The sequence below is a fragment of the Doryrhamphus excisus genome, chromosome 14 (genome assembly GCF_030265055.1).
Source record: "Doryrhamphus excisus isolate RoL2022-K1 chromosome 14, RoL_Dexc_1.0, whole genome shotgun sequence".
Lineage (NCBI taxonomy): Eukaryota > Metazoa > Chordata > Actinopteri > Syngnathiformes > Syngnathidae > Doryrhamphus > Doryrhamphus excisus.
This window is the reverse complement of record NC_080479.1, coordinates 9,404,437-9,421,862: the sequence shown is the minus strand read 5'-3', so window position 1 is coordinate 9,421,862 and position 17,426 is coordinate 9,404,437. Positions and strand designations below refer to the sequence as shown.

The window sequence follows — 17,426 nt, the reverse complement described above, 5'->3', positions numbered from 1 at the left end:
ACAGTACCAAAGGCCAATACTTCGGTCAACTGAAATGGTTGCAATGTGTTCTCCAGTACGCCAGAGGGCGCACTCAAAACTTTTTCCCATCACTTCCGGAAAACGTCACTTCCTTTTCCGCCCAGCTTCGGCGTCTTCAACGCACGAGTGTCCATTTTTCTAGTCCGAATGCGGATTTATTTTCTATCAAAGAGTAGCAAATAACACTCACGTGGCGATTATGGTTAGTATTTCATTTATGTTTGTTTGTCAGCACAGTTGTGTTGGTTTGTACTTTAGATAGCATAGCAAGCGACGGCTAACGTTGGCTTAGTTTCCGGTGCTAGCTAGCGTTAGCCGTGTGGTGTATGTACTGGAAGATACAATCGTCATTTTATGTATTTTTTTTTTCTGTGCACATTTGTTTCACTTTTGGTTTCGAGCGAGCTTCTCCGTTGACTTGCTGACTGTGTATTCCACAGAAACCCATTCTACTGCAGGGCCACGAGAGGTCCATCACGCAAATCAAGTACAACAGAGAAGGAGACCTGCTTTTCTCTGTGGCCAAAGACACAGTAAGTGTAACAATAAAACACACACATTCAATTAAATTGAGTGTTAACAACACTTGTAATGGTAATGGTTTAATTTCATTTGAACATGCATCGGATTACAATTGAGTGCATCCCATAATCAGTTCCCAGTTCCACATGTCCAAAAGGAGTAGGAAGAAGCAAAGCTTATTAAATCCTACCCCTCCATCTGGTACTTTTACAATCAGTAACTGTTACATTTGTTCACTTCCTGCTTTCCATAATACAGTTTAAGGTTGTTTTTTTTTGTTTGTTTTTTTGATAATGTACCTTGTACCGACGTATGAGGTGATATGAGCATCCAATGACATAATGTGTACCATAGTAAGTGTCAATATAGTGATATATATAGCACATCATGACTGGTTCAAGACTCTTCATCCTTGTATTTAGCAAACATCAACTGCTTGTATTGTTTCTTGAATTGGCTCATCGTTGTGCATTGTTTGAGGTCCTTACTCAATCCATTCCATAGTTTGATTCCACATACTGAAATGCTATGGCTAGGATAACGTAGTCCTAGCATAGAAGTGTTTCAAATGTACTTCTTCCCTGAGATCATATTTCTCCTCTCTTGTAGAGAAGTATTGGATGACATTTTTAGCTAATTGGTTATTTTTAGCCTTATGCGTTATTTTAGGTGTTTGAAGATGAACTCTATCAGCAAGTTGAAGTGTTTGTGATTTTTAGAAATAAGGAGTTAGTTTGTTCTCTGTAGGCGGCATTATGAATTATCCTTACTGACCTTTTTTGCAGTGCATTTAGCGAGTGAAGATTGCTTTTATAGTTATTAGCCCATATTTCCACACAATAAGTAAGATATGGTAGAACCAGAGAGCAATAAAGAGTGTGGAGTGATTTCTGATTGAGAACAAATTTCGCTTTGTTCAATACTGAAATATTTGTGGCCACCTTATGTTGTATATTTGTAATATGAGGTTTCCAGCTCATGTTTTCATCTATTGTGATCCCCTTGTTTCCCATTAGGTGGTAAATGTGTGGTACTCTGTCAATGGAGAGCGTCTGGGCACCTACAATGGACACACGGGAGCTGTGTGGTGTGTTGACTGCGACTGTATCCTTTTTTTTTTTAATTTTAGGTGAAATTGTAAAACTCGACATTGTTCTGTAATCTTGTGATCTGAGCGTGTGCAAAGCCTGGCTTCCTTAACGCATGCTTTCTCAGGGGACACTAAAAATGTATTGACGGGCTCAGCAGACAACAGCTGTCGACTGTGGGACTGTGAAACTGGTCGGTCAATTTGATTTGTTATTCTGTCAGCCGGCAGACCGAACCACGTCGCTAAATGTCGTTTGTGCAGGTAAACAGTTGGCCCTGGTCAACACCAACTCCGCCGTCAGAACGTGCGGCTTCGACTTCAGCGGCAACATCATCATGTTCTCCACAGACAAGCAGATGGGCTACCAGTGCTTCCTCAACTTCTTTGACCTGAGGGATCCGCAGCAAATTGGTAAGCACATATTCAACGTAGGGAATGATCTGTTCCAGGGTCAAACTGTGGAACGATGAGACGAGAAATGACTTTATTTTAAACCAACTGTCGTATGTTCTTCCAGACGACGACCAGCCCTACTTGACGGTCCCGTGCAGCGAGCAGAAGATCACCAGCGCCGTGTGGGGGCCGCTGGGTGAGTTTGTCATCGCCGGCCACGACAACGGCGAGATCAACCAGTTCAGCGCCAAGGTGAGTACATGTCGTCTAAAGCTCGGCGTCTGCACCTCGCACATCAACTGATTAAGAGGGTGTCTGTGCTTCAGTCGGGGGAGGTCCTGAAGAAGGTGAAGGAGCACACCAAGCAGATCAACGACATCCAGTCGTCAGTGGACCTCACCATGATCATCACCGCATCCAAGGACAACACGGCCAAGGTTGGCAGGCGCCCGTGTCGCTTGGTGTGGCGTCATCCAACTTAGCTAATATTTTGCTTCCATTTTTAGCTCTTTGATTCTTCCTCCCTGGACCACATCAAGACCTTCAGGACGGAAAGACCCGTCAACTCTGCCTCCATCTCCCCCATTATGGACCACGTAAGTACAGACGTATTATAAGAAGGTCATGGTGTAGTTCCGTGTCTTCACTGCGAGGTGTGCCGTCACCAGGTGGTGATGGGTGGAGGCCAGGAGGCCATGGAGGTGACCACGACCTCCACCAGGATCGGCAAGTTTGAGGCCAGGTTCTTCCACGCCGCCTACGAAGAGGAGTTTGGCAGGGTCAAAGGTCATTTTGGACCCATCAACTGTGTGGCCTTCCACCCCGACGGCAAGAGGTAAGAACACACCAGAAGCATTTTGTCATCGGTGTGTTTACATTTGTGTGTGTGTGTGTGTGTGTGTGTGTGTTACAGCTACAGCAGTGGAGGAGAGGATGGCTACGTGAGGATTCACTACTTTGACCCACCGTACTTTGACTTTGAGCTGGAGGCGTAAACGGCTGTGGATCAGTAAGCCCGCTTTCCAGCCTATTTCATCTGTTTCAACAAAACGTTGCTGTAATGACGCCATTCCACCAACATAAAATCCACCTTAAAGTGCCTGTTTGTAACGTGTTTATTGCAGAGTCAGAACAACACATTCATCACAAGCACACGTCAGACGGTAAAAAACATCACTTCAAATAGAAAATCATTCATGTATGCATGAGTGACCCTGTGGAGTTCTCGGAGCTCGTCCTTGAGGTCATAAGTCAAGTATGGAATAAGTCTGTCTAATGAGGTTCATTTGGTCTAGCATGGCTATACTCAAACTAGTCTTTAACACACCAAAGTAGTACTTTTTTATACCAGGCAGTCTTCATCAGGGTGGTTATGTTACTGTTGTGTCATGCCAGCTTATTTATGTGGATGTTTCTGCGGTCTTCCTGTCAGTGAAGGCAGCGCCAGCCACCGTCCGGCTTCTTATTCAAGACCACATCCCAGGTGTGAGTACAAAGGCCATAAACTGGGACGAGGGGGCTTTTGTACTCACACCTGCGATGTGGTCTTAAAGAAGCCGGGCGGTGGATGACAAGGAAGACAGCGGTTGAAGCCTCCACATAAATAAACTGGCATGACACGTAACAGGAACATCACCACCCTGATGAAGACTGCCTGGTATAAAAACGTACTACTTTGGTGTGTTAAAGAATAGTTTGAGTATGGAATAAGTCTACTTGCCCCTACTACTACAACACAACATGGAATACTTTTTTTGAACGTGCCTCTTGGGATGAGGAACTCCACAAGGTGCACAGACAACAATTTATAAAAACATGGACGGTTTAAAATAACTTAGCAGTAGCTTTACAATTTCAATACCCATCATTTTAGCATGTAGAGCTGCGTTTGTTTCATACGGCAAGGAACGTTATCCAGGGTGGCTTTTCAAAGAAGTACAAGAACTATCTCTGACTATGGAGGTTTGTTTGGTTGGTTGGGGGGGGGGTCACCAGTAAAAGCAGGGAAGTCCACTTCATGCAGCAGCAGCAGACGATGTGGGGAAACAAGTTCAAGTAGTCTTGGCATCCTCTTTCGCTCTAAGAGATTAAACATGTTCATCAGTGAGTGACAGAAGGCTGACACGCTAGCCGCTAAAACATGTGGCGCGTGTTCTTACCCTGACACGTCCATCTTCTCATGTTCTTCCTTCACATCTACAGAGAATAAAGTCAATGAACGCATGTTTTGCATCTTTCCTGAAGGAAACACCTTACCTTTCTTTTCCTCCCCTTCTCGCTCCTCCTCCTTCTTCACTCGTTTCGCCTTCTTGTGATTGGCCGAGTTCCGGCGGCCACCACCCTGCCCCTCGGCCTCGTCATCAGAGTCTGAGAACTCCTCGTCACAGGCTATCCTCTTGTCATGTGCACGGACTAAAGCATAGAACACAAGTGTTAATATATAGGCCCTCACTGGCCACATTATTAGGTACAGCTTAGCTTTAGCAAGAGGAGCTAAATGTGATTTCTTTTCACTTACTTGAAACACGTTTATCGGAATCTTCTTCATCCTCGTCCCCGCTGTCCGGATGGGGAGCGTCCTCGGGAATGGCCTGCATTTGCACGCCGGGTGCGTGCGGCAGCATGCGCAGGTTCTCAAAGAGCCGCTGCTTGATCTTCTCCAGGTACTCGTTGGTGTTCTGGTTGGTCATGTTGGAAGGGCTGATGTGGAGTTTGAAGTCGGGCCCGAAGTACTCAAAGTAGTCATTGTAGGGCAGCTCGTTGGGGATGGAGCAGTCCAGCGCCACGGCCGTCTCGTAAGTCCAGCAGCGGGCCACGTTGCGGATGGTGTAGCCGCCGCCTCCCAACATCAGTAGCGGCAGGTTGAAGCTTTTCATGTATTCCACACATTTGGCGTGGCCTGGAAGCACACGGACATGCATCAGCTTCTCAATACCATCACATCTTTGACCACTGATAAAACGCTCAATGACGAGTCGTGGAATGACCAAACTGGATTCTATTTCTTCAGCTGTAATACACTCATTTTATCATGTATCGTTTTATGGTTACCATGCACATATTACTAATTTACTTTGGCTTTATTCCTTATAGGCACTTGGATGTAAATTCAGCAAAAGTGCTGTTTGTCTTTTTTACTATGTTTTTATTTTTTTTTGTTTTTGTTTTGTTTTTGTTGTTGTTTGTTGTTTATTATGTATAAAATGTATAAAAAAATTTATTTATTTTTATTACTACTTGATCTTTCTTTTTGCCATCTTAAAACAGCAACGACTTTTCAAATAACTTTCCTCGCACTTTCACATAGGCCATGCAATTACAATAGCAGAGGTTCAGTGGTGGAGTAAAACAAATGTACTTTTTTAATGTTTTTTTTTTCAACTTTATTCTAATGCATTTTTCTGGTCAAAAAAAACAGATGAAACCTCGCACACTCAACAGGGACCACAGAAGCATCCAAAAATGGCATAATGTGCTATTGTTTGAGGGCGCTGATTTTTGACAAAAATCATAAGGGTTAGTATGTCGGGTTTTTTTGTTTTTTTTCAACTTTCTTCTAATGCATTTTTCTGGTCAAAAAAAGAGGAAACCTCACACACACTCAACAGGGGCCCCCAGAAGCACCCAAAAATGGCATACAATGTCATTGTTTGAGGGCGCTGATTTTTGACAAAAATCACAAGGTATGTTGTTTTTCAACTTACTTCTAATGAACTTTTCTGGTCAAAAAAACAGGGGAAACCTCAATAACACACTCAGCAGGGGCCCCAGAAGCACCCAAAAACGGCATAAAATGCCATTGTTTGAGGGTGTTGATTTTTTATAAAAATCATAAGGGGTTAGTATGTTGGGGTTTTTTTTTCAATTTTATTGTAATGCACTTTTCTGGTTAAAAAACAAACAAACACGGGAAACCTCACACACACTAAACAGGGGTCCCAGAAGCACCCAAAAATTAATTGCATAAAATGCCATTGTTTGAGGCCGCTGATTTTTGACAAAAATCATAAGGGATTAGTATGTCGGGTTTTTTTTTGTTTTTTTCAACTTGCTTGTATTGCACTTTTCTGGTAAAAAAAAAAAAAAAACAGGGAAAACCTCACACACACTCAACAGGGGCCCCCGCATCACCCAAAAATGGCATAAAATGCCATTCTTTGAGGGCGGTGACTTTTTACAAAAATCATAAGGGGTAAGTAGTTTTTTTTGGGGGGGGTCAACTTTCTTCTATAACACTTTTCTGGTAAAATAGAAAGGGGAAACCTCACACACACTCAACACGGGCCCCAGAAGCACCCAAAAATTGCATAAAATGCCATTATTTGAGGGCGCTGATTTTTGACAAAAATCATAAGGGATTCGTATGTCATTTTTTTTTGTTTTTTTCAACTTGCTTGTATTGCACTTTACTGGTAAAAAAAAAAAACAGGGGAAACCTCACACACACTCAACAGGGGCCCCCGCAGCACCCAAAAATGGCATAACATGCCATTGTGTTGCAAGCCAATGGATGGCAGCTCCTACCTTTGATGGTGAGGTTGAAGCAGCCCAGTCTGTCTCCAGATAGTGAATCAGCTCCACACTGCAGCACCACAGCACTTGGCTGGTACATCTCCATCACTTTAGCCATGATCTGACAAAACACACAGGCAAACATACACCGTTTACAAATAACTTCACACATTTGCCTCTGAACGCTAGCAAGGCAGCATTTTTAACATCACATGATGCACAGCAATCCCTTGTTTATCACGGTTAATCGGTATATATATATATATATATATATATATATATATATATATATATATATATATATATATATATATATATATATATATATATATATATATATATATATATATATATATATACACACACATATACATATATACACACACACACACACACACACACACGCATATACATACATACACATATATACTTTAATAGGCCAGATTCAACCATGATTTATTGTTATATAATATATTTTGGAAAAACAAGTGAAACCGCGAAATTCTAACCACAAAGTGGCGAGGGACGACTGTATGACAATCCATAGCATGACATGCCATCATGGGATCACTGACATGATGATGGTAAGGCTGCACAAATATATTTCTACTTAATCACTGTCGTTAGCATGGCGTTGGTGTTATTTCTTTCAAACGTAAACACATGGCCCTGAACATGGTGTGTTTATACAAGTACGTGTTTGTGTGTAAACAAATGGGGTAAGAGAATGGAAACCTCGATTGTAAGCCAGGTATCATGTTTTTTCCACCAAAATGGTGTATTCATGCTACACAGTAAACAAACTTACAGGTTTAAAGATGGCTTCGTAAGACTCGTCATCAATGCCGTCTCTGAGCGGGTAGTTCACAGCGTAGTACTTCCCTTTCCCGGCACCAATGTCCTGCACACAACAAACACGCGTGTTTAGAATCGGGCGTGTGTGTGAGACAACAATGAAGAATAAACTCACTCTCAAATCTCCGGTGCCAGGGAAGTACTCCCCATACTTGTGGAAGGAGACGGTCATGACTCTGTCGGTGGTGTAGAAGGCCTCCTCCACGCCATCGCCGTGATGGATGTCGATGTCTATATACAACACTCGCTGGTGGTACCTGCACACATGGTCAACATTTAGAAGATATCATGTTCATGCATTTTACATTGGATGATAGTAAGTCTGAATATTTAGAAATATGGGATTCATTGTATGAATTTATTTTAACTGTCAAATAGGCTCAGACATAAGTAGTTTTTAACTTGTTATTTTAGCTGTTGTGTTATTATCATTAGTGTTCGTATTGTTATTATAATTGATTTTGTTTATTTGCTTTTTTTCAGATGATATACGTATGTGTGTAGCTTCTCTTGCTAGTTGTTTTTTGTGTTTGTCTCTGTGGTGTTGGACTTCTGGACGGGGATGTGGCTGGGTTCCTTCTCTCTTTTTTGCTTATTAAATAAATGTATTTAAAATTAAAAAAATGTTCGCGCATGTGCTGAAAAACAACTGCGCTTACTTGAGCAGCTCCAGGATGGCGAGGACGATGTCGTTGACATAGCAGAAACCGGAGGCTTCCGATTTTTTGGCATGATGGAGTCCACCCGCCCAGTTGACAGCGATGTCAGTCTGCTGCTTGTTTAGCTTCACCGCTCCAGCTAAGACAAGTCATCAGATTTAAAACGTCTCAGTTCAAGTGTGTTGATGTTATGGGATGCCAACTCACCCACGGAGCCGCCTGTGGAGAGCTGGCAGAACTCAAACAGGCCGTCAAACACCGGACAGTCCTCTCCAACGTTGACTGCGTAGAAAAGGAGAGTTAAATGCTTTCACATTGACATTATTTGTGAATAAAATATCTTCTGTTGGATAACACACATCTTTGCATCTGTTTGCTGTGTTCAGACATGTTGTCTGGTCGGATGGACCTGAGAAACTTAATGTAGTCGTCACTGTGGTACTTGGTCATCTCCTCACCGCTGGCTTTGTGTGGCCTCTGCAAACACACGCACACAATTGTTATGTTAATATCAAGTGAGGATGCAGTGGAAAAGAAGATATACAACTCACGTAGATCTCCATCTTCCTGTAGAGGCCATAGTTGAGGAGGAGGTTGTGTGTCATACGGATCCTGTGGGGCTTCATAGGGTGGCCCTGGCCATAGTAGTAGTTACCTACATCACCTACACACACACAAAACAAGGTACATGTTAATTTAGGAATTTCTGGAAAAAATGACTTCCTTAGGCACACGTTTAATTCAAATAATTGGACGTGTGGACGTATACATGAGAGGAATACTAACGACAGCCGCCATATTTATCAGGCGAGTTGTCGCTCATCAGTGACCATCGATGTTAATACGAGCTGAATGGGATAATTGCCAAAGTCAGTCACCAATAAAACACAAATTAGTAACAATAGCAACTGTTTTAATGAGATAAAGTGGTTTGAGGAATTGGATTAGTTTGAGCACACATTATTACATTGTGTGCGTTCAGGATAATAGCTAATATTAGCTTAGCAGGCGACTAGTTATAGTTAGCCGTAGGTGGCTAAAGCTGGTTAGCTCGACCGGTGTGCGGCGCACTTTCACGGGACGTATATTTAACAGCATCACCAGCACGGCAAAACCGCTGTATTTCTTCGAAGAAAATGGATATTTACCGTCGTAGTAATAGCAAACTTTTCTCTTTGTTCCTTGAGACAGCGCCATTTTTCACCAATTAAACCACGACCGATTTGGCTCACACCAGTTCTTGGTCGCTTGCTGAGTGCGGGGCGGTACTTACCCAATCACAGATGAGGATGCTGCACCGCCTGTCTGGGAGGTGCCGGTAAAACAACCAGAGAGAGCGGAGACGGGCCAATAGTCAAGTGTCTAGACTGGACTTTTTTGGTTTGTTTAATTATGGACCTACAAAACTCGTCATATTAATACATTTAATTTGTGGGCGGGGCCTTGGGTTTTAAAGGTGTCCTTTTCCAAGTATTCATTAAAAAATATTGTTCCTATAAAACACATAAATGGGTGTTTTTCATGACTCATAACTAATTACAATATTTTACACAATAGAAGACTAGACAAAGAAAACAACTCCACACAGGTTGATTCTACTTCATTTTTAATTTGCAACCCATACATCACGTATCACAATCTTCCTGGAAGACAACAGCATTTTATTCCCTATTTTCGTCTTCTTTTGGCCAAGGGGAATTGGTCCAAACAAAGCTAAAGCTCAGAGATATGGAATGTGTAAAAACATGATTTTGATCATGGTACATTATCATGTACTGCAGAGATACAGCCACAGACAGATATACAAAACCGTGCACAAACATTGTGAAGAATAATACAGGCTGTCATTGATCAGCAGAGATAAAAATCATGTTGAGGTAAATCAACTTAATCAATGAAAATACAAAGACAAACACAAAAGAAAGAATGAAGTTCCCATGTGGTGAGTACTCCCAGAGTCGGCTCCATTAAAACACAACATTGTTGTACTTGGTACTGTTAATTGTTTCAGTGCATAAAGTCCCATTATGGACAGAAGTGGAAGCTACATGTCACTTTGTTGTTTGGTGTCTTTTTGGTCCTGTCGGTCCACAATACAAAGAAAAAGCAGACGGGTAAGTGCTACTTACTAAATTAACGACACATTGGCACCAAATGTGACATTCTGAAATGTTTCCACGCTGTTGACGACTCTTTCCTCACACATTGTGCTCTGTTGGACCGTCTCTCAAGTGGTTCGCAAGGATGCTGAGGGAATGATCTTTTAAGCTTTCATTGCCTTGTCAACATTTACACAGTAAAATGCCAAATTCCCTGAAACACCTGATAATAAAAGAGCAGGAACACTAAACAAAGACACTAATGTTGTAATATAAGATGCTGCTACCATGAGAATAATAACAAGCGATGTGTAAGTGCAATATGGGAAGGTGAAGGCTCCAAGAAGAAGTAATGATTAAGACTGAGCGATGATAGTGACATGAAGTGGATTAATATAAACCCAGCTCGGTGACCCAATTCCCACATTAAGACATCACGCTGGCCCCTAGTGGACAAAGATGGGAAAGCAGTGTTAAGAGAGAGGCAAGGTAGGCGTGTGCTCAGGTTATTTGGCATTCTGCATGATGGCATTATGAAAGTGGTGTCGGTGTGGTTCACGGGATGGGACGGGGCGGGGTCTGTTAAGACAGGAGACGGTCTTCCTTCACGCCAGCTTCAGGAATTGGTCCACCGTTTCTCCCTCCACCGCCTCAGAGAACATCTTATAATCCTGTGGAGTGAAACATGAAGTGGTCAGTCCAAATAGAAAATGAGAAAACCACGCTGAGGCACACTTGACACATTAAGTCAAATTTCAGTAGACATGATTCATGTAAGGCGGCACGGCGGGCGAGTGGTTAGTGCGCAGACCTCACAGGGTTCAATTCCACCCTCGGGCATCTCTGTGTGGAGTTTGCATGTTCTTCCCATGCATGCGTGGGTTTTCTCCGGGTACTCCGGTTTCCTCCCACATTCCAAAAACATGCTAGGTTAATTGGCGACTCCAAATTGTCCATAGGTATGAATGTGAGTGTGAATGGTTGTTTGTCTATATGTGCCCTGTGATTGGCTGGTGTACCCCGCCTCCCGCCCAAAGATAGCTGGGATAGGCTCCAGCGACCCCCCGCGACCCTCGTGAGGAAAAAGCGGTAGAAAATGAATGAATGAATAATTAATACAAGGGCTCCTCCTGCCAGGTATTATTAATGATAACCGCCACTCTGCACAATAGAAATTAACAAAACAACTCTGAATAATCCATTGAGTCAACCCTCAGGGCGCATTCACGTGTCTAATTAATGCCAGCGCTCCTCCCACCAGTTATTAACGATAACCACCACCATGAATAATAAAAACAGATAGAAAGACTTAAAATAATCCAAATTCAAATCTCATGCAACCTTGAAGAGTAACAAAATTCAGACTAACACTCCTTAGTATCTGCTTCTGGTAAGTACCGTGCTGTGGAAAAGGAGTGGTTAAAAAAAAAAGTCAACATCCTCACCCCACAATACTGGTTTTCATTGAAAAGCTGCGGAGGAACAGCTGTAGGGTTTCCTGCTTTGCTTCTCATCTCGTCCCGCACCTCGCCGCCCACGGAGATGTCGATGAGCTCGTACTGGATGCTCTTACTGTCTAGGATGCGCATCACTTCGGCCTGCTGGGACTTCACCTGCAAGCACAGAATGAAAATAAACCTGGAAATATGAAGTGTAGGCAGAGGGAGGGATGTGACATTTATTCATAGTTAAAACACAGCCAGCATCGTGAGGAACTAGTGGTGGTGTTTTTAGACTTCTGCTATCTCTCTGGGGGACGGGGGGGGGGGGGGGTCACAGGAAGTTGGGTTGACCGCACCCAAGCGCAGCACTAACTGGAACTGTGACAAAACTAAGAAAAAAAAAGTTTGCGACATTAGACATTCTGTCATCATTTTAAATACTGAGATGTAGAAGTGCAGTGCAATGGCCAAAATGTTACTTAATAAATCCCAAATAAAGATGTATATAATTGGGTGGGTTTTTTGGTGGGGTGGGGGCACACTTCGTCCGCCCCTCTTTTGACTGCCGCCCCTGTCTGTGGAACTCCCGGAGGTGTCCCCTGCAACAAACTTAACATTTACGCGTAACAATGCAGACCATAGAGTCATCGTCAAATAAAATATCAGTTATGGTTAATCTTCTTCTGATTTGTAATTAGCAACAAATAGCATGATAGTCGTGACAAGCTAACAATGCTACTGCCGAGGGCCCACCGAGCCGCGGGTCAGCAGGCAGCCAGCAAGCAAGAGGGGCCGCTGGGTGTGTCTTGAACGCAGGCTCGCTACTGTTAGCTTACAATATCAACAAATTCACACACGCGGCAAAACACGACAACAAATGTAATGGCGTTAAGTGAAGGGACTCACCGTCCGGGAGGCGGTAACAGTGGTGTAGTATAGTTTAATCCCCATTTTTGGTCCCGCTACTTCTTCTCCTGCGCTTTTTGTTTGTCTGCTCGTGAACCGTCTAGGAAGGATGTAGACCGATGGGACTTTCAAAATAAAAGTAACAGTGCGAATTTATTGGGGAAAGGCGGAATTTTAATAACTCCACAATACTGCAGTTTGCATAAAACTATACGATATGTACTATGAATAAGATAATGTACTGAAAGAAGAGGTGTCATGGTGCAAATCAGCCGGGCAGTGAGGCGTCAATGCCAAGTGTTCAGCTCCATTAAGTCTGACGACATGTGATGACATTTAATTGGGTGTTTATTGCCAAGAATGGCAGGATGCTGGAGAGAGTCCAACATCATTGGTGCTGTACTGCGTGGATCCAAGCAGTGTCTCAATAAGGAAGGCCCACAATGAACACGAGAAAGAATGTCTCCCCAGCTTTTATTTAGGTAAGATGTACGAATAGCACCGCCACTAGGAGGCAGCAAAGAGGCACAGTGGGTGGCCCAAAGTGGCATAATACACAACACGGAATCACAAAGCAATGCCTTCATAATACAAACATTTTCTTTCAGGCATCTTTGTCATAAAATGACGGAATGTGACAAGCATTAAAATATACAACAAGCACCACCCTTACCCTTACATACATAAATGCGGAATTTCTTGGAACACCCTTAGACAGAAGTACTCTTGTAAACAAAAACAAAACACATATATATTGTTTTCCTCCCGATTAAGTGCCCTAGCTCATGGGGACACTGTCAAAAAAAAGCAGACATTCACACATTAGTGCTAATCACTAAAACATGACAGTGTATCCATATGCAAATAGCAGATTAGGGTCCTGCAGGCTGGAACATTGGCTTAGAAGGCTGCTATGGAGACCAAACAAGCAGTGTGAGACCTCCACCAAGAGGCAGCCAATCAGATTTCCTGTGTGTGCTCCCCGCACTGCATATACTGCAACAATTCTAGTAAACCATGCATTTTAACCCTATTATTGCACAGCCCCATCACTCCATGTCATGAGAATTACCCTTAAAAGGGGTGTAAAATTATGATAGTTATTTTACTGATTCTGGCACAAAGAACAAAAGCTGTAATAAAAGTCAACATGTGAGACTGCATGGCAGGTTTAGCGGTTACACAACAGAGGAGGCATTTGAATCACATTTGGTCAAATATACATACAAGTGCTTTTGCAAGAGCCTGGGGCTGTACTGTTGTTTAACATTACACCCGACTGTGGCACAGAATAACACATTAAAAAGTTACTACAAGCTCTTGCGTCTGTAATTGTATAACAGAAGTCATTTTTTGGGCATGTAAGCTTCCCCATTTAAAAGGCACATCAAAACACTACAGAACTAAAACACGGGCAATCCCTTCCAGAGCATTAATATCCAAAATATGCATTAAAAACTACCTAAAAGTACCTGTACTACAAAAGACAGAGTCCCACTTTTTGACACCAACAACACACTATGGTGCCATGGCTGAAGTAATAAGTAAACAACATTACGTCCCATGCTAAGTAGTCTTGAAGTTACTGTCATCTACAGTCTGACAATTCTGGTCCAACTAATTTTAAATAACATATATTATTTCAAAATATACTGTACGTACTACAAGTCGACAACACAGCAGCCACATCATTAAGTACATCTAATGATATCCAGTATAGAGCTGCATCAGTAGGTTTGCCTTGACAAAGCTGCACCTGATTGCATTGCTTTGTAATACAAGCACATTTTTTCAAATGTCCGACAGAACTTGCACGTCACCGTGTCAGATGGCATTTAACCATAACCATAAAACCAAATATGACAACTATGGTTATTTCTGCAATACCTATAAAACACAAATAGATGGCAGCATCAAAAGGTTGAGAAGTTTTACATTATTTCTGTGTTATTTTGTCAATGTTACTTTGCAAAGGCACACATTCTCAATGGTGGCTCTCAGTAGATTGTGCAGGTGTACCTAATGATTGTACAAGTAATACCATTAAAAAACAACAGTGCTGTTCTTAATAAGAATTACATTTAAGTGCAAATGAAGAGATTTTCCCTAAACACCTGCAATGCAATTCAGCTTTCATTTCAACTTGGCCTGGCGGTCAAGCATGTTTTTGGCTTTCCTCAGCATGAAAGCAGCGATGAGCAGGCACACGAGCACCGTGAGCACGTAGAGTCCCACCAGGAGCGCGGCGGCGCCGTTCTCGTGTAGCCGCTCGTACAGCTCCCTGCGGCCCACATAGTCCAAGTGGGAGGCATGAATCTGACACATGGTGCAGCAGGACAACAGCACGTGGAAGAGCTGATGGCTTTGCCCTAAGATGTCACAGCGGCCGGGCAAGCAGCGCTCCAGCACGGGGTAGGCGAAGAAAAAGGCACAGCTTATGAAGAAGCCGATGTGGCCCAGATGGTAAATGGCGGCAGGGTCGCCTAGACCTCCGGGATTGAAGAGGAGTCTGTGCATGACAGGGCTGATGTCCCACATGTAGGCGAGGGAGGAGGGCGTCACCTGGCCAACTTTACGCACCCAAAGAGGTAGGAAGTGGCTGCAATATTTACCGTAGCAGCAGCCCAGGCACGAGCACCAACTGAGGAGCACCGCCACAGGGATGAAGACGGCATGCACTCGTGAGTAAAAGTCTTCCTCTATGGTGTAGTAGTAGTGCACCACAACACTTCCATACTGGTACTGCGCCACCCCTACATAGTCCAAGAAGAAGAAGGCGTAGTGACACAGCTCCGACTTACCGCCAAGCAGGTGAGCCAACACGCTCCAAGCCGTGTAGTTAATGGCTGACACGATGAGGACCAACAGCGGCCACGAATGACGGTCCCCCGCAAAGTCCACAGTCTCGGCCACTTGGCACAGCTTCACCAAAAGAACCAAGAGGGCCAGCAGGTGAGTCCAGATGTTGACAGTCTCGTTGTGACGCTGGAAAATGGATAGGAAGTAGTAGCGCCACCGCTGATGGAGAGGACGGTAGCCTGTGCAGATGAAACGCTCCCGGAAGAATGGAGGGACCTCGGTGTCCCGCACCGTGCCGGGGATGGACGGCGCCGCCTCGGTCAGCATGCGAGGTACCTCCTTGATCTGCTGCAAGCTAATGAAGAGGCGGCAGATTCGGTCCATCACAATGGTCGTCATGGTGGCAGGAAGTGGATTTGGGAAGTTTGTTGCCGACGGGACTGAAAAATATGTGGTTGACACCATCACCAAAATATTAACTTCAACTGTTTATTATTTTGGATGCGTGCACTGTAAAATACACATGTACATATGTATGTATCCATTCATTCATTCATTCATTTTCTACTGGAGTACTGCTGGAGCCTATCCCAGCTGTCTTTGGGCGAGAGGCGGGGTACACCCTGGACTGGTGGCCAGCCAATCACAGGGCACATATAGACAAACAACCATTCACACTCACATTCATACCTATGGACAATTTGGAGTGGCCAATTAACCTAGCATGTTTTTGGAATGTGGGAGGAAACCGGAGTACCCGGAAAAAACCCACGCATGCACGGGGAGAACATGCAAGCTCCACACAGAGATGGCCGAGGGTGGAATTGAACCCTGGTCTCCTAGCTGTGAGGTCTGCGCGCTAACCCCACGACCGCCGTGCCGCCTGTATGTATCCATATAATCTTACAAATAAAATAAATCTTACAAATAAATGTATGCCATTGGATTAATTTGCTCATTAATTGTTCAAATATATGAGGAATCAATCATTTAATAATACGTTATTAGTTAAAAGTTTCGATTCACTAGGAACAGCATACCTAATGTGACGTCACACCGACTCCACCCCCTGCACGTGAGACAGAAGATGAATTGAAGGACTGACGTTGTAGGCCATATACTTTATGTTACTTTTTTAAAAGTTTCAAATCTAGCTAGATAACTAATCACATTGTCGGGTAAGTAAAAGTAGTTACAAGTTTTCCCGGTGAGAAGCCTTTTTGGACAATTATCATCAAACGTGAGTCGCGCCGATTCAGTCGACTGAGAAAAAAATCAGAAAAGTACTTTGACACTGTTGGAAGTGTCCATAAGACGATGTTTCATCGATGAGAATATTTTTCTTACCGTGTTGGCCGCGTTTCTTGCTCTCACCGTAGTAGAAAACAACCTCCTGCTCGCTCGTCCTCGCCCAGATGAGAACTATGCAACAGATGAGTCTTTTGGAACATCAAGTTCCTGAACGGAAATAAACCGGAAGTGAGGCGAAATGTCCGAGGAAATAAAAGCACACGTTTGAATTTTCGTGTGGGGGGGAATTGTTCACATTGACAAAATCGCATTATTCAATTCCATAGTGTCTATTATTGCACTATTACAAACACAGACTGCAAAAACGACGATACTGGCTTTCTATGTCTCATGGGTTTTAAACCATCACCTTTTACATTGAAATTACAGGTGTAGTTACATCCAGTGAATGGAATGGGTTGCATGCTATCACCTTCACTCTGCTGTTCCTTTTGTATTTGCCAGATTTGTTATTTGACATTTTCATATTTGGTATATCTATATAATAAAAACGCTCTTGTCCAAACCACTTGAAACGTTTAAGTGGTAGTTAAATTGGAAAAAAAAATAAGGGTGTGACAATAAATTCTCACCACAAAAGATGAGAACAACAACACACGTGACAGACACACAATTAAACGTCAGAGTGGTATTTACGCATACTTTTCAGTGTAGGTGCTGGTTTTTACTCCATTATTTCAAAGTGACAGCACGGTAGTTAGCCAGAGACGGGCTTTTCCGGCCATGTCAGTTAGGTATTGATGCCTGTAACTTTAACTTGTTGAACGACTTTCAGTGAAGATTGATGGCTGTCAACATACGTATGGTGCTGCAAACA

At 43.2% G+C, this 17,426-nt stretch overlaps 4 protein-coding genes across 5 annotated transcripts; 1 reads left to right on the top strand and 3 right to left on the bottom strand.

Moving 5' to 3' along the window:
- Positions 1 to 56: 56 nt before the first annotated feature.
- On the top strand, positions 57 to 3,125 carry eif3i (eukaryotic translation initiation factor 3, subunit I). The gene is made up of 10 exons (XM_058047192.1): positions 57 to 223; positions 462 to 554; positions 1,560 to 1,647; positions 1,759 to 1,824; positions 1,895 to 2,044; positions 2,151 to 2,278; positions 2,353 to 2,463; positions 2,533 to 2,622; positions 2,695 to 2,861; positions 2,940 to 3,125. Exons 1-10 carry the CDS (start codon positions 221 to 223, stop codon positions 3,019 to 3,021), a joined length of 978 nt encoding a protein of 325 aa, XP_057903175.1. The 5' UTR covers positions 57 to 220; the 3' UTR covers positions 3,022 to 3,125.
- LOC131101820 (probable histone deacetylase 1-B) lies at positions 3,114 to 9,431 on the bottom strand. 2 transcript variants are annotated; one of them, XM_058047191.1, is made up of 12 exons: positions 9,326 to 9,431; positions 8,604 to 8,716; positions 8,412 to 8,529; positions 8,260 to 8,334; positions 8,053 to 8,191; positions 7,509 to 7,650; positions 7,347 to 7,439; positions 6,551 to 6,659; positions 4,545 to 4,925; positions 4,283 to 4,438; positions 4,186 to 4,222; positions 3,114 to 4,105 (listed from the first exon to the last, which is right to left on the bottom strand). In XM_058047191.1, the coding sequence occupies exons 2-12, from the start codon at positions 8,676 to 8,678 to the stop codon at positions 4,078 to 4,080; spliced, it is 1,353 nt and encodes a 450-aa protein (XP_057903174.1). In that variant the 5' UTR covers positions 8,679 to 8,716; positions 9,326 to 9,431; the 3' UTR covers positions 3,114 to 4,077. The 2 variants fall into 2 exon arrangements, with proteins under 2 accessions (XP_057903174.1, XP_057903173.1); XM_058047190.1 differs by lacking the exon at positions 9,326 to 9,431 and adding an exon at positions 9,201 to 9,325 and having other exon boundaries at positions 3,115 to 4,105.
- A 216-nt stretch (positions 9,432 to 9,647) lies between these two features.
- Positions 9,648 to 12,651, bottom strand: sh3bgrl3 (SH3 domain binding glutamate-rich protein like 3). The gene is made up of 3 exons (XM_058047099.1): positions 12,500 to 12,651; positions 11,597 to 11,764; positions 9,648 to 10,822 (listed from the first exon to the last, which is right to left on the bottom strand). The coding sequence occupies exons 1-3, from the start codon at positions 12,542 to 12,544 to the stop codon at positions 10,757 to 10,759; spliced, it is 279 nt and encodes a 92-aa protein (XP_057903082.1). The 5' UTR covers positions 12,545 to 12,651; the 3' UTR covers positions 9,648 to 10,756.
- A 306-nt stretch (positions 12,652 to 12,957) lies between these two features.
- On the bottom strand, positions 12,958 to 16,796 carry paqr7a (progestin and adipoQ receptor family member VII, a). The gene is made up of 2 exons (XM_058047009.1): positions 16,646 to 16,796; positions 12,958 to 15,738 (listed from the first exon to the last, which is right to left on the bottom strand). Exon 2 carries the CDS (start codon positions 15,695 to 15,697, stop codon positions 14,633 to 14,635), a length of 1,065 nt encoding a protein of 354 aa, XP_057902992.1. The 5' UTR covers positions 15,698 to 15,738; positions 16,646 to 16,796; the 3' UTR covers positions 12,958 to 14,632.
- Between the last annotated feature and the right edge of the window lie 630 nt (positions 16,797 to 17,426).